Source organism: Phymastichus coffea, unplaced genomic scaffold, assembly GCF_024137745.1.
Source record: "Phymastichus coffea isolate CEN01 unplaced genomic scaffold, Cenicafe_Pcof_1.1 PCOF00001, whole genome shotgun sequence".
NCBI classification, from domain to species: Eukaryota; Metazoa; Arthropoda; class Insecta; order Hymenoptera; family Eulophidae; genus Phymastichus; species Phymastichus coffea.
Genome location: NW_026706812.1, coordinates 9637995 through 9652077, shown reverse-complemented (window position 1 = coordinate 9652077; position 14083 = coordinate 9637995). Strand labels below are relative to the sequence as shown.

General features: G+C 34.6%; 1 protein-coding gene across 3 annotated transcripts in view; it reads left to right on the top strand.

Annotated features, from left to right (window-relative positions):
• Positions 1–14083, top strand: part of LOC131671894 (mitochondrial folate transporter/carrier) — a 323633-nt gene that overhangs the window by 97307 nt on the left and 212243 nt on the right. For all 3 annotated transcript variants that reach the window (XM_058948718.1, XM_058948802.1, XM_058948886.1), the window contains exon 4: positions 8916–9168. In XM_058948718.1, coding sequence (XP_058804701.1) covers positions 8916–9168 — 253 coding nt within the window. The remainder of the gene's footprint in view (positions 1–8915; positions 9169–14083) is intronic.

Sequence of the window (14083 nt, the reverse complement as noted above, 5' to 3'; positions counted from 1 at the left end):
CTAATAATAAATTGACTACGTTCAAAGGATTGATCTTCATGTTTTAATCTAAAACAAAATCAAGATATAAATACTCTTTTTTGCAGTTGAATAATTTTACAAAAGACAAAAGAAAACCTAGTCTATAGATAGAATTCGATCATACGTTTTTAACAGTTATATTTCACATGTTTACAAATCAAAATATTTGAACAAAATTATATATGATAAGTGACATAAATACTTACGTAGTAGACAAAAACTTTTTCTCTTGTTATGTACTATATTTTCGTGTTCGGGAAATTTGTATGTAAATATAGAAATAAGTTTATTTACAAATCCAGCACTATAAAAAAACTTGAACTGTTTAAATACTTGACTTTTCTTCAACTACTATGAATAATGAAATATGTATCGGATGTCTTATTATGATAAGGGGCGTAGATTTGATATAACTTATCTTTTTCGAACCATTGATAAGACAAAATTGTAAATAAAATAAAGTGTACAGCAAAGTCAAGTACCAACAAAAAGTAAACTAAACCAGTGAAATTTGAAAAAAGTAAACAGTTTATAAGTATAGGAATTGACACTATAATAACTATTTATAACTATTAATATAATCAATTATTTGTTATAATTTCTTTTCTCATTGACAAATTTTAAATGATTAAAAAAGAAATAATAACTATATTAAACTTCCACTTTTGAAATTAATAATTTTCAATTGTTATTACTTGTTATTTATCTTTATTACGAATTAACTTTACGTTTAAAAAATAATAACTATTATTATTACTCATTTGTACACAGCTATATGTAATACAATGAAAATAATATTAAAAAAAAACTGATACTATAACTGTTATTATTAATTTCGAAAAAACAAAATAGTTAATAATTATTTATAATTTATTTTAGTCTCAAATCTTACATTTATAAGCCATTATTAATTATTTTTATCTTTTTTGTATTTATAATGAAATAAAAATAATTATTACATAAAATTTGTAATACTTGGGACATATTGTTATGCAACATGAATGTTATTCAAGAAATACATTTATTTTTCGCTATTTATATAAGGTTAGCCCGCATGTGGTTCGGTAAGGGTGGTTTATAAGGGTGGGAGGTTAGATAGGTCAGGGGTAGGTGGATAAGAGATATGTGATTCAGCTGGGATAACCCGCTTAGGTGTAAAATTCAATTATTTCACGAAATAACAAACGACTAAAACTGCTTTTCCCAGGATTAGGTGGGTTAGCCTGCATGTGGTTTGGTAAGGGTGGTTTATGGCGGTTTGGTTGGTTAGTTGAGGTAGCTCGCTCATGCATAGGATTAAATTATTTCAAGAAATAACAAACGACTAAACTTGTTTATCCCAGGGTTAGGTGGATTAACCTGCTGATAGTTTAACGGGGGTGGTTTCTAGGGGGTGAAACACCCCTTAAACATATTTTTTTTAAAAATTCGGAAGCACGTCAATTTAATTTTGGTATTTTTTCATTACCAGTGCGATTTTTAAATCACTCGAGCTGATTTACTATATTACATATCGTAAAACAGTACAAAAAATGGTGTATTTACCCTTATTAAAAAGGGGGTTGCAACCCTTCGGTATAAATGTTATGTTCTTAAAAACGCCTTTTTATAAGAAATTTTTTAACGTTGAGTTTACTGAAAAATATTTATTTGATGCTGAAAAATATTAAAAAAACTGATTTTAGGGGTTGATTTTCAGGGTGGATTTCACCCCTTAAAAGCTCTTATGGGCCGATAAAAAAAAACACGTATCTAATTTTTTTTCAAGTACTACAACATATCCCAAAATCATGTACACTATGCGATACTACAACAAAATAACTACATTCTGATATTCACTGGAGAATTAAGATACTGGCCTACAGATATAAACAAGCTTCCGGATTTGATTGACTAAAGGTATAAACAAAAATTATTTTGAAGTGGCAACATGCCTAGATTTATCGTCAGATTATTTTTCGTTAATAATTACTCTACTACGTATTGAAAAAAGTAAACAATAACATTAAAGTTGACTGGAAAAAGTATGCTCTTTAATAGAGGAACGGATAACGTGCACTGTTCCTCTTAGAATTGGTAATAATGTAAAAAGTAGCATCAACTCACTCAACGTATTTCTAACTGAAACTATTAACAAATGATCTACTGTAATAAATAGAAATAAAACACAGCAAATCATGTCCAATAAAATAACCTAAAAAATCGGACTTGGTTAGTCGGCATTAGAAAATTAGCCTATGAAAACTTGATAGCTTTAAAAGAAAAATCGAAAAAGCTATTTGACCGACATATTAACCCTAAAAACTTCAGGCTAGGTGATTATGTTTTCTTAAAATCTGGCCCTAATCCTGGTAAGCTAGAAGATCATTGGACAGGACCATATAAAATTGTAGGAATACTACCTAGAAATAACATACGAATACAGATAAAGAAAAATCCGAAAGTAGTCCATGCTAATAGGCTCAGAACCTCCTTTATACGAGCATAGATAACACTAGAAGTAAGAGAACAAATAATTGATTTTTTTTTATTACAGAAAGACGAAAGTATATTTTGATTTCCGCTTAAGCAATGCACCGCCTACTTCATCTCTTCGTTTTTTTCCTGCGCCTTCAAGAGTCGTGCCATAATAGCATATGACTGTGGAGCTCGCTCCTTAAACATAACTACGGTTTCTTTATTAGATGTCGCGCCATGCGATATGCCTTCCTCTTCCATCAATAGTACGAAAGTTTGCATACAGTTAATGCAGTTAAATCAATTTGAAGAAGCACATATAGTGCAATGTAAATTAATACTGCAACGTACTATCAAATATTGCGGGGTGCATTTGCATAATTCCGATGTGAAATTCGGAACTTTAGAATATATGATAGAAGTAAGTCGGAAACAGTGCTTAGAATTGTATGCCTCTGGCACTTTGTATTTAGACGGCGCTCACGTATTCCGTGATATTAGTATAAATCGAACAACAACTTGACCTGTAATCCTAGCAGGATCTATTGACAAGGATGGATCTTGCAAGGGAGCCTTATACTCCGATGTCTACGGTGCTTGGAGTAATGTAATCGTGCAAGGATTTGTTAAAATTACCGTACAAGACTCTTATGGAGCCGTCGATTTAGAGAATAGTTTCTTAAGATTGCGTTCAGGAACTAAATGCGTATTGTCCGATTAATCCTGTATCGATAGCGAAGGTGGTAATACCTTCTGGAGGGCTTTACCTTCAGACACTTGTGAATTCGATCGCTATGGCGTACTATTCCATGGCAGCGCTGAAAAAATCTTCGACGAACACGGCAATACTATTTATTCGCTAATTAACCAACAGATTACTTTTGCATTAATGATAAAAGGAAAAAAACATATGTGGTTTCGAAATATTTAGCTCTGAGCATCCAAAACTATTTATACACAAAATTAACGGTGACTATAGTTCTGGATTAGAGATACGTGTCTTTGAAATGTCTTTGAATAATCTTGATATTTTTGCATACGTAAACTCCAAATTCGTTTTCGTTGAAAGACACTTAAGAACGCAAATTATTAATTTATACAGGGACGTAGTTATACACCAGTGTGAATAAGAGCGTGATGTTCTAAAAAATGCTTTAGCGATAGCTCATCAATCGCCAGATCAGTTTGCTTACAATTTGATGAAGGGACCCGGTTATATGGCTGTAAGTGCCGGTGAAGTAGTACATGTTGTTAAGTGCATCCCAACCGACGTTAAAATTGTTCCAAGTGACGAATGCTATTCAGAACTCAAGGTTTCACATAACAACGAAACTAAGTTTATGACACCTAAGACTCACATTGTAAAGGGTCATGGTACGATTGTGGATTGCAATGCTGTTCTGCCTACCTTCTTCTACCTCAATGAAAATTGGTTTAAATTCTTACCTAAGCCAGTAGATGCTCGACCACCAGAGATCCTGAAACCTTTTGCAGAAATGACTTGGAAGTATCAAGACATTCCCACACTTGCTACCAGTGGTATTTACTCAGAAAAGGACCTAGAAGAATTATTGACCAGAATTATGTATCCTCTCGAGCTTTCAGTAGTAATCAATGACGTAACTCGAGAAATCAAGGGCCATCTCGTACGAGACAACGAAGGAATGGCAAAAAGATTATTAAACGAAGATGCAATGGAACGTCTAGTATCAAGTACTTGGAACCGTATGTGGTCAAAATTTATGACCTTTAGCACAGTTAGTGCTGGCATCATGGCAATTTTCGTGATACTTCAAGGAGTCAAGATGCTAGTCGACTTCCTCGTGAATGGAATTGCACTTCACAGTATATACGGTTGGTCATTCCATCTTTTAGCAGCTATCTGGAACAGCTTAACAACATTTCTAATCCACTTGGGACCTAAAACACCTGAAAGTCCTGATCCAGTTAACTATATATTTCTGATTTTGGTATTGAATCATAAAATTTTTCTCCTTTTTTCCATACATACTCATGTAAAGGTTCTAGTTTTTTATTTGAAGAAATGAGGGATTCGTCAACTATTCGATACCCTTCTGGACAATTGCGTCCTTTAATAATCTGAACACTGTTTCTAAATAAACTTTCGGATAAATTAGAAAACGTTTTATCTGCTCCGTCAACATGATCGGAATCTAAATCCATAAGCTCAGTAGTTTCAACAGTAATGCTACTGTCGGATTGCTTTGTGTTTTTCTTTGGCATACTTTACACCAGATGTTATTTTGTAAAGTTATTCAAAATTATAATATTATGAGGTTCAGAAATATTATAATAAATCAATCGCAGTAGTAGTCGAAGTTTTTATATAAATTATTATTATTGTAATACAATAGTAATATAAATTTTGTAGTTTATTTTTTTTAAGTATACAAATTTACGGAAAATATCGGGTACCTATATGGATTTAGGATTGCAGATTTTACTGCAAGTACAAAAAAATGACTGTTCGCCACCTAGCGGCCGTTTTATAAGTGAAGTATGATTTGAAATAATTATTATTTAGAAAATTAATGAATGCTAAACCTGTGGATTTTTGCTAGAAAAAATATATTTATAAAATAAATTAAGTATATCAGCCATTTCGAATGCTCGATATTGATTTTCGATGCAAGAATTTTCAAAAATCAACACCAGATATCAAATCAGCACCCTCAAAAATACAAGAAATATATATTTTCTTATTTTCCTTCATTTTTCAGAATTTTTCTATTTTTCGTCCGCCATTTTAAATTTTGGATTTTCAAAAATATCAATAATCGATAACAGAAGTCCTACAACCATAATGATAGTGAAATAAAATTGTTTAGTAGGTATACGTTACATACTTTACTCGAAAAAAAAGGAAATTCAGTTAACATGAAAAATGAAATTTTCACTAAGTTTGAGCAGCCATATTGTTTTTGGATCGCAAAATTTTGAAAATCTGTTTGCAGATTCGGAAAGAGCAAGTCTTTTTGCTTTGGAAATGGTATTTTGCATGTCGATTTCAAGCGATTCTACCCATTTTACAAGACGATAAACCAATCGGTAATCTCATGGTCGATTGGAAAGAAATGGGTTAACAGGGTACCCTTTTAACGTTGTTACTAAAAATATATTGCCTTACCTTTATTCAAGACATGTTTTACAAAATCTAAGGTTATTTAACAAGGTCTTCGATTGAAATATCCATTGATATGAAGAAAGGTAATCATCTTCCCGAAAACAATGTTGAAATACACGTTGAGTTTATCGATTCATTGCGGATAGTACCGAAAATTAAATTGTTCAAAGCCTGAGTCGATAGCACAGACATATAACAAAGATGCGCGTTGTCACCAAGGAAATAAATATACACACCGTTTACCAAACTACATAATCTTATTTTTAATCATTAAAAAACAATGAACGAACAAATTCAATACAGATCCCTTACCACTAAGAAAGAATAGAAAGAGACACATCCCAATGCAATATTTGTGATCAAAACAAATCAAGTTTGAACTACCTGGCGGGTGAACGCCTTAGCAGCTCACTACCTGTCCCCCGCACTTAACCAATTAAGCCGCTGCTCGGAACATACAGGAATCTCAGGTAGCCGACGCATGATTGCTTGGCTACCGAGTATTCCCGTACTTAAATCTACTGTAATCACAAGTTTGCCATGGCGAGAAAGATTAGAGAGAGAGAAAACGAAAGCCTGACTTGTTTTTCTTTCGGGCTGGTTGGCGTGGTGAAGTAGGCGGCCAAGCGAAACTGCATTGAGTAGCAACTCTTCTTTTTCAATTAGCAGGCGTCCAAATTGCGTACCTTGCAACAAGTCAGCTTGTATTACGTGAGCAGCTGGGCGAAGACTCTCGCGTGTGGTTACAGTCCTTATTAGCGTCTTTCTATGCAGGAAGGGACTCGCTGTATCCTTCTCGCTCTCACTACTGGAGCCCCTCGAGTCTCTTCAGTCGCTTTTCGGCAATCTTCGATATTGAAACAAAGGGTAAAGCGTTAAGCACATTTCTAATATATGCCCAATGTTGGCCACTGTGTCTTGCAGAAAAAAGGGGGAAGAGGGAGGGAGGCAGACTATAAGTAAACGTACTGCTTGCATCGTCACAGACATTATCTCTGAATACGAAATCTTCCCTGTAATCGCGCAGACCGTTTTCAAGCTAAGCTTAACCCATTAAGGCCCATGTCAAAACAGCATGAGACAGCGCTAAACTAACTATGCCATTCATAGCATAAGTGAAAAAAAGTACCCGTATTTTTTCTTTTGCCATTTGCAATTGTTTATAAAAAACTATTTAAACAAATTACCAGAAAAGTTAATATTTTTAAAAACTGATTGCGGCAATCGATTCTACGGGAAAAAATATGACAAAAACGTATGTAACGTTTTCTGGTCAGACTTAAATTTGACGCTAGGAAATGACTATAAAGTCTATCCTTTCATGGATTTTGCTTAGAATTTGGCGTATACGAGGTCTGTCCGGAAAGTATCGGGCCTACCCTTATATTTTCGTGCTAGCGTTATTATTTATCATCTGGTGGGTGGCATCCTTCAAAGTAATCCCCACTTGATTCAATAACACGGTTCCATCGATGTTTCCACTTTGCAAAACAGTCTTGGAACTCACTTTTAGGGATAGCCTTAAGTACACTTGACGCATTGTTTTCAACCGTTGTTTTGTCATCGAATCGGTGTCCTTTGTGTGGTTTTTTTAGTTTTGGAAACAGCTATAAGTCACAAGGGGCTATATCGAGACTGTATGGAGGTTGTCGAAGCAATGCGATATTGTGTTTGCTCAAAAACTGCTGCACAAGGTTGGATGAATGCGCTGGCGCATTATCGTGATGGAGAAGCCAGTCACCACTTTCCCAAAAGTTCGACCGTTTTCTTCTTACTGCATCACGCAAACGTTTCAAAATTTGAACATAGTATTCTTTATTGATTGTCTGACCTGTTGGTGCATATTAGTGATGTAACAACACCTTCACAATCGAAAAAAACAATCAATATTGACTTAACATTGGTCCGACTTTGACCTGCTTTTTTCGGTCTTGGCGATTCAGAATGCTTCCACCGTGAAGATTGTTCTTTTGTTTCAGGATCATAACCATAAACCTATGATTCATCACCTGTAATAACTTTTCTAAGCACATTATTATCATTATTGACCATTTCCAGATTGTCTAGAGCGATTTCTAAGCGAATGTTCTTCTGCTCTGCTGTGAGCAATTGTGGGATGAATTTCGCACACACGCGTTTCATTCATAAATTTTCGGTTAAAATTTCTGAAATGATAGTTTTTGGTATCCCAAGGTCTTCTTCTAGTTCTCGCACAGTCATACGACGTTCTTGTTCGATTGCAAGTCGCACTCGCTCAACATTATCTGCGGTTTTTGTCGTCGAAGGTCGGCCGGAACGAGAATTACTATCGACAGAAGTGCGACTATCCTTGAACCGTTTATACCACTCTTTTATTCGTGTTTTGCTCATACACTCGCTTCCAAAGGCCTTTTGCATCATTTCAATAGTTTCCGAACTCGTTTTTCCGAGTTGAAAGCAAAATTTGATGCAAATTCGTTGATCTTGTTTTTCAGTCATTTTTGACAATATCTAAATCCGACGAACGCGAAAAAAGCACTGTAAACAAAGACACGCTGCGCATGAACTATACGTCCGGCAGGTGTCAGTAAGTAACCAATAGATTCGTGAGGCTTTACTGTTGACGTTTCTGTCCGGTAGAGGTCGCTCGAACACTATGGCGCGAAGATATAAACGTAAGACCGATACATTCCGGACAGACCTCGTACACGTAAGCCTGTCAGGCCTGCAATTGTTTATTGCAGTTTTACACTAACAATTTGAAGTTTGTCTAGAAAACGTAATATACGTTTTTATCATTTTTTTTCCATAGAATCGATTGCCGCAATCAGTTTTTTAAAATATTAACTTTTTTGGTAATTTGTTTAAATAATGTTTAATTAAAAAGTGCAAATGACAAAAGAAAAAACAGGGGTACTTTTTTTTCACTTATGCTATGAATGGCATAGTTAGTTTAGCGCTGTCTCGTGCTGTTTTGGCATGAGCCTTAATGGGTTAATACTCGTAGGTCACCGAAGTATGAGTAAGGAAAACAGTTAGTCCAGTCATTCTAGGACATTTATCTATATTTTTTGCAAACAGTGAAGTTTTAAAAAATAATCATGAGAACAAAAAAGACCACATAAATATAAATTTAATGTTTATTTAAAATATGCATATTTTTGGAAATTCCGACCGCTTATAAAAACATAATTTTCGTAACTATCAACCTTTAAAAATCGAAATAAATAATAAATTATACGATTGAAAGTAATTGATATAAAGCTGTCCTTTCGAAGAAATAAAAAAAAGGATATAATTATTTTTATTCCAGATACAACTCTATAAAAACCTGTATACAAGATACAAGTATCAATGAACAATTAAGTCCTTGGATGCACATGACGGCGGCCGTAAACGCTGGAATTCTTACACTCTTGCTGACTAATCCAGTATGGGTTATTAAGACTAGACTTTGTTTGCAGTATGCTGAAGATATTCATTTATCAGTTTCAAAACAGTACTCAGGAATGATTGACGCATTAAATAAAATCAGAATAACTGAAGGAATTACTGGATTTTACAAGGTGTTTGCCACAGTATTTTTTTCAAATAATCTAAATTTAATTAATTCAATTCCCTTTGCATTATATCTACAGTCGGACCTTTGCTACTACACGCTCTCGGGAGTTAGTGCCCTCCGCCACTGCCCGCTACGGGCTCTCTGGCGTTAGCCAATAAGAGCGCTCCGTCAGGTACGGGCATTGAGTGGCGTGCCGCGCTGGTCTCGAGGGGGGGCCCGGAGAAAATGTTACAAATTTAGGTACATATCCCCCCCACAAATTGCAAGAGTCATAAATTACAAGGAGTGTAAATCATAAGTCACAAATTACAAGGAGTCATCTTGTACTTGGAGATATGCAAGATATAAGAGCGACGCGTCGGCGCCAGACTCATAAAAGTGCGCCGCCGGCAGGTGCCAGGTAAGCGACCGAAAGCGTACGACACTGCCTCAAGTCATAAATCGGGCAGTTAGAGAGGCTAGGTAACGGGCAGTGGCAGAGGTCGGGCAGTTGCGGTGGGTGCAGTAGCAGAGGTTCGACTGTACTTTCTTTGAATAAAATGATATTTTTTTTATTTATTTATCTTTTGACGAATAGCACATCATCGATTCAATTGAAGTTTGCGAATTTTCTAATTCCCGTTTAACTGATCCACTAGCTTTTGCTTTCTTTTTCATGTTTTCGTATTATTTTTAATTTGCGCAGAAAATATAAGGAGCAGTTAGCATTAAACAAGTTCAAAGTATATCATAGCGGTGACGTGTATCATTATTTACATAAATAAATTACCAAAGAAACACGATGAGCCCTAATAAGGACCAAATATTTAACTTTTGCCTTTACCAACTATCACGAATAATGTATTCCAATGTACTAAGAATCCTTTACTATGCACTATTTCACAGCATTTGCTCCTATGGGATAATTGCATGAGAAGAAGCCTATTCAGAATCAATTAAAGGATTAAAGAACCTACATACTAGATTACTGAGAATAGTTCACCAAAACCATTTCATAACAAAAAAACAGCCATTAAATATTTACTAAACATTTTCTATAGAATCACTATTATTCTAGTATGAAGTTTTATCTCATACGTATAGAGTGTAAGATAAAATAACTAGATATAATAGTATACTACTACATGCCGTCATCTACTTTAGGTTCCCCACCGCAAAATTAGTCAAAATTTAAAGTTCAATGTCTCTGGTAAAACTTAACCTACAGAGTCGCCTTGGAGCGCGTTTGAAAGGTCTTTACAAGAGCTTTTGAATGGTATAACTCAGGAATGCCACTAATTATTTTTTAATTTTTTGCAAGCAATAATTCAACATTGAAAATTCGGAAAATTTTTTGCTAACTTTCAAAATTTATCAAATCTAGAAAAATAATCTTACAAAAATTTAAGTCAAAACGTGTTTTAACTTTTATCGAGCTCTATCTGAATCACTGCTCAAAATATTGTTTTCGTCAAAACCAACGCGCGGACGGGCATTTTTACCGGGAAGTGACAATTTAAACATTTTTTACTTCGTAAATTCTAAAAATTCAAAAAATGTATAGGAGAAAAAATGTTAGTTTTTGAAAGTGGAATACTGTACTATTTTTTTTTTATTTTTTCGAAAAAAAAATTTTGTCGATTTACAAAATTTTATTTAATCACAGCTGGTACGTCAAAATGATTAAAAACTATATCAAATTTTTTTTTACTCATTCAATATTATTCCATAATAAATATCATGAATTTTACAAGAAATAATTTTTCTCTTTTTTTGGTCTTAGAAAAATTTTTTGTCAGTAAAAATATGAAATCTCAACAAATATCAACAAAGTCGAAATATTTTTTTATCCCATAAATCAATAAGTGAGCTTTATAAATTTACTTCAGATGTTAAGTTCAAAATGAATAACTTAGAATCCAAAAGAATTTGATCTATAGTCACAAGGAATTTACTTTAGGTTTCGATCACCAATTTCAGTCACTTGTAATATGTTGTAGAACATTAAAAATTAAAACACGCGTATTTTTTTTACGGATAAATGATATTAGGAGATGAAACAGACCCTCAAAGTTACGAGTATCAAAGAATTGTTTACTGATTTCAAATAGAAAAAGGTTATATCTTTCAACAAAACTAGCTGAAAAATCCATGTTACAAGAGTGGGTCAATAAGTCCTTAGAAAGAGATAGAAAAACAATTTTTTGCGAGATTTTCTTTATTTTTCAACATAATCTCCTTTTAGCTTGACACACTTTTCCAGGCATCCTTCAAGTTTTTTTAAGCCATCAGAAAAAATAATTTTGTAAGTTAAAATAACCATTTATTTATGTTATGACCTGCTCATTTGAAATGAATCGTTGTTCGGCAAGCCACGTTTTTAGGTTTAGAATGCAACGGTAGTCGATTCAATTAATCGATCCGTTCGCGATTCGGTAACTCGCGCGTTAGTACGAACAATTAAGAGAGAGAGAGAGGAGGCGCGCGAACATTTAAATTAAACAGTTACGCCTCAGCTGTTCACGCGACTTTACAGCCGATTTGTGTTTTGCACTTTGTTTCGCCGATATAAAGTTTTCTTGGGACAATTACGTGCGTGAGTGCAACGGCATTTCCGTGTCAATTAACCCATTAAGGCCCATGCCAAACCTGGGAAAGATAGCGCCAAACTAACTATGTCAATCGTAGCTAAATCGAAAAAAAAAATACCCCTGTTATTTCTTTTGCCGTTTGCAATTGTTTATAAGAAATTATTTAAAAAAATTATCAAAAAGGTATTATTTTTAAAAAACTGATAGCGGCAATCGATTCTACGGGAAAAAACATGAAAGAAAGGTATATAACGTTTTTTTGTCAAACGTCAATTTGTTAGTGTAAAACGGCTATAAACAATTGCAAGTCTGTCAGGTACATGTGTATAAGCCAAATCCCAAGCAAAATCTATTGCCGATAGCGCCAAACTAACTATGTCAATCGTAGCTAAATCGAAAAAAAAAATACCCCTGTTTTTTCTTTTGCCGTTTGCAATTGTTTATAAGAAATTATTTAAACAAATTATCAAAAAGGTATTATTTTTAAAAAACTGATAGCGGCAATCGATTCTACGGGAAAAAACATGAAAGAAAGGTATATAACGTTTTTTTGTCAGACGTCAATTTGTTAGTGTAAAACGGCTATAAACAATTGCAAGTCTGTCAGGTACATGTGTATACGCCAAATCCCAAGCAAAATCTATTGCCGATAGCGCCAAACTAACTATGCCAATCGTAGCTAAATCAAAAAAAAAAATACCCCTGTTTTTTCTTTTGCCGTTTGCAATTGTTTATAAGAAATTATTTAAACAAATTATCAAAAAGGTATTATTTTTAAAAAAATGATAGCGGCAATCGATTCTACGGGAAAAAACATGAAAGAAATGTATATAACGTTTTTTTGTCAAATGTCAATTTGTTCCAAAAACAAATAACTGTAAAATAAATGTACTAGAAATGTCCAAATATACTAAAAACTTTTGTAATGAAAACTGAATCCATAATATTACATAAAACCGTTAGCCCGCCACTCAAACGTGATCTCTAACACGGTTTCAATAGAAAAAAAATTTTGCAAACTCTTTGCAACTTCGTAACCCAACAATTACTATGTTAGTCAAATTTCCAAATGTACAATTTGTGAAAATTCAAAGCTTTCTGTCCTACTACTGTGGGCAAAAAGTAAGGTGAATTTGTTTGTAAAATGAAAAATCTTTATTTATTCTTCTACATCAATGTCATCCCCTTCGAAGTAATCCCCTCCCGATAAAATACACTTATGCCAATGTTTTTTCCAATCCTCGAAACATGCCAAATAGTCCCTTTCCGGTATAGCCATCAGCGCCTTCTTCGATTCAGCTCTTATCTCCTCAATCGACTCGAAACGCGTTCCCCGGAGTGGTCTCTTGAGTTTTGGGAATAGCCAGAAGTCACACGGAGCCAAATCAGGCGAATACGGTGGTTGCGGAACGATATGCGTCGAATTTTTGGCGAAATGGTCACGAAGAACGAGTGCAGTGTGAGATGGTGCATTATCGTGATGTAAAAACCAAGAGTTGTTGGCCCATAATTCTGGTCTTTTTAGACGAATTGCTTCACGCAAACGACGCATAACGCTCAAATAATATTCCTTATTAACAGTTTGGCCGGGTGGAAGGAATTCATAGTGCACCACACCACGAAAATCGAAGAAAACTGTCATCATGACCTTGATTTTTGAACGACTTTGATGTGCTCTTTTCGGTCTGGCCTCGCCTTTAGCACGATATTCGCTTGATTGGTCGGTTGTTTCAGGGTCGTAAGCATAAATCCAAGTCTCATCTCCCGTAATCATGCATTTGAGCTTGTCCTGATAGTCAGAAAGCATTGTTTCACACACATCAACGCGGCGACTTTTTTGCAAGAAATTGAGCGTTTTCGGTACCAAACGAGATTTGACTTTTCGTAGGCCCAAATGGTCTTTCAAAATTGTTTTCACAGATCCTTCTGATATTCCGATCATATCAGTAAGGTCTCTAACAGTCAACCGACGATTTTCGAGCACTAATTCCTTCACTTTATTGACGTGTTGGTCATCTGTTGACGTCGATGGTCGTCCGGAGCGCTCCAAGTCATCAACACGTTCTCGACCCTCTTTGAAGTCTTTGTACCACTTATAAACATTTTTCTGCGACATGGTAGAATCACCAAAGGCCTTTCGCAACATCCTCAACGTTTCCGCAGCCGAAATTTCATTCCGCAAACAAAATTTGATGGCACTTCTTTGCTCAATTAAATCAGACATTGTAAAAATCGAAACATGCACTCTTGGTCGTTTGATAAACACAAGCGTAAATATATTACTGATGATGACATTGACATGAAATTTGTCCCAGATGTCATTCGCAGTCCTACCAACTCAAGAAAAAA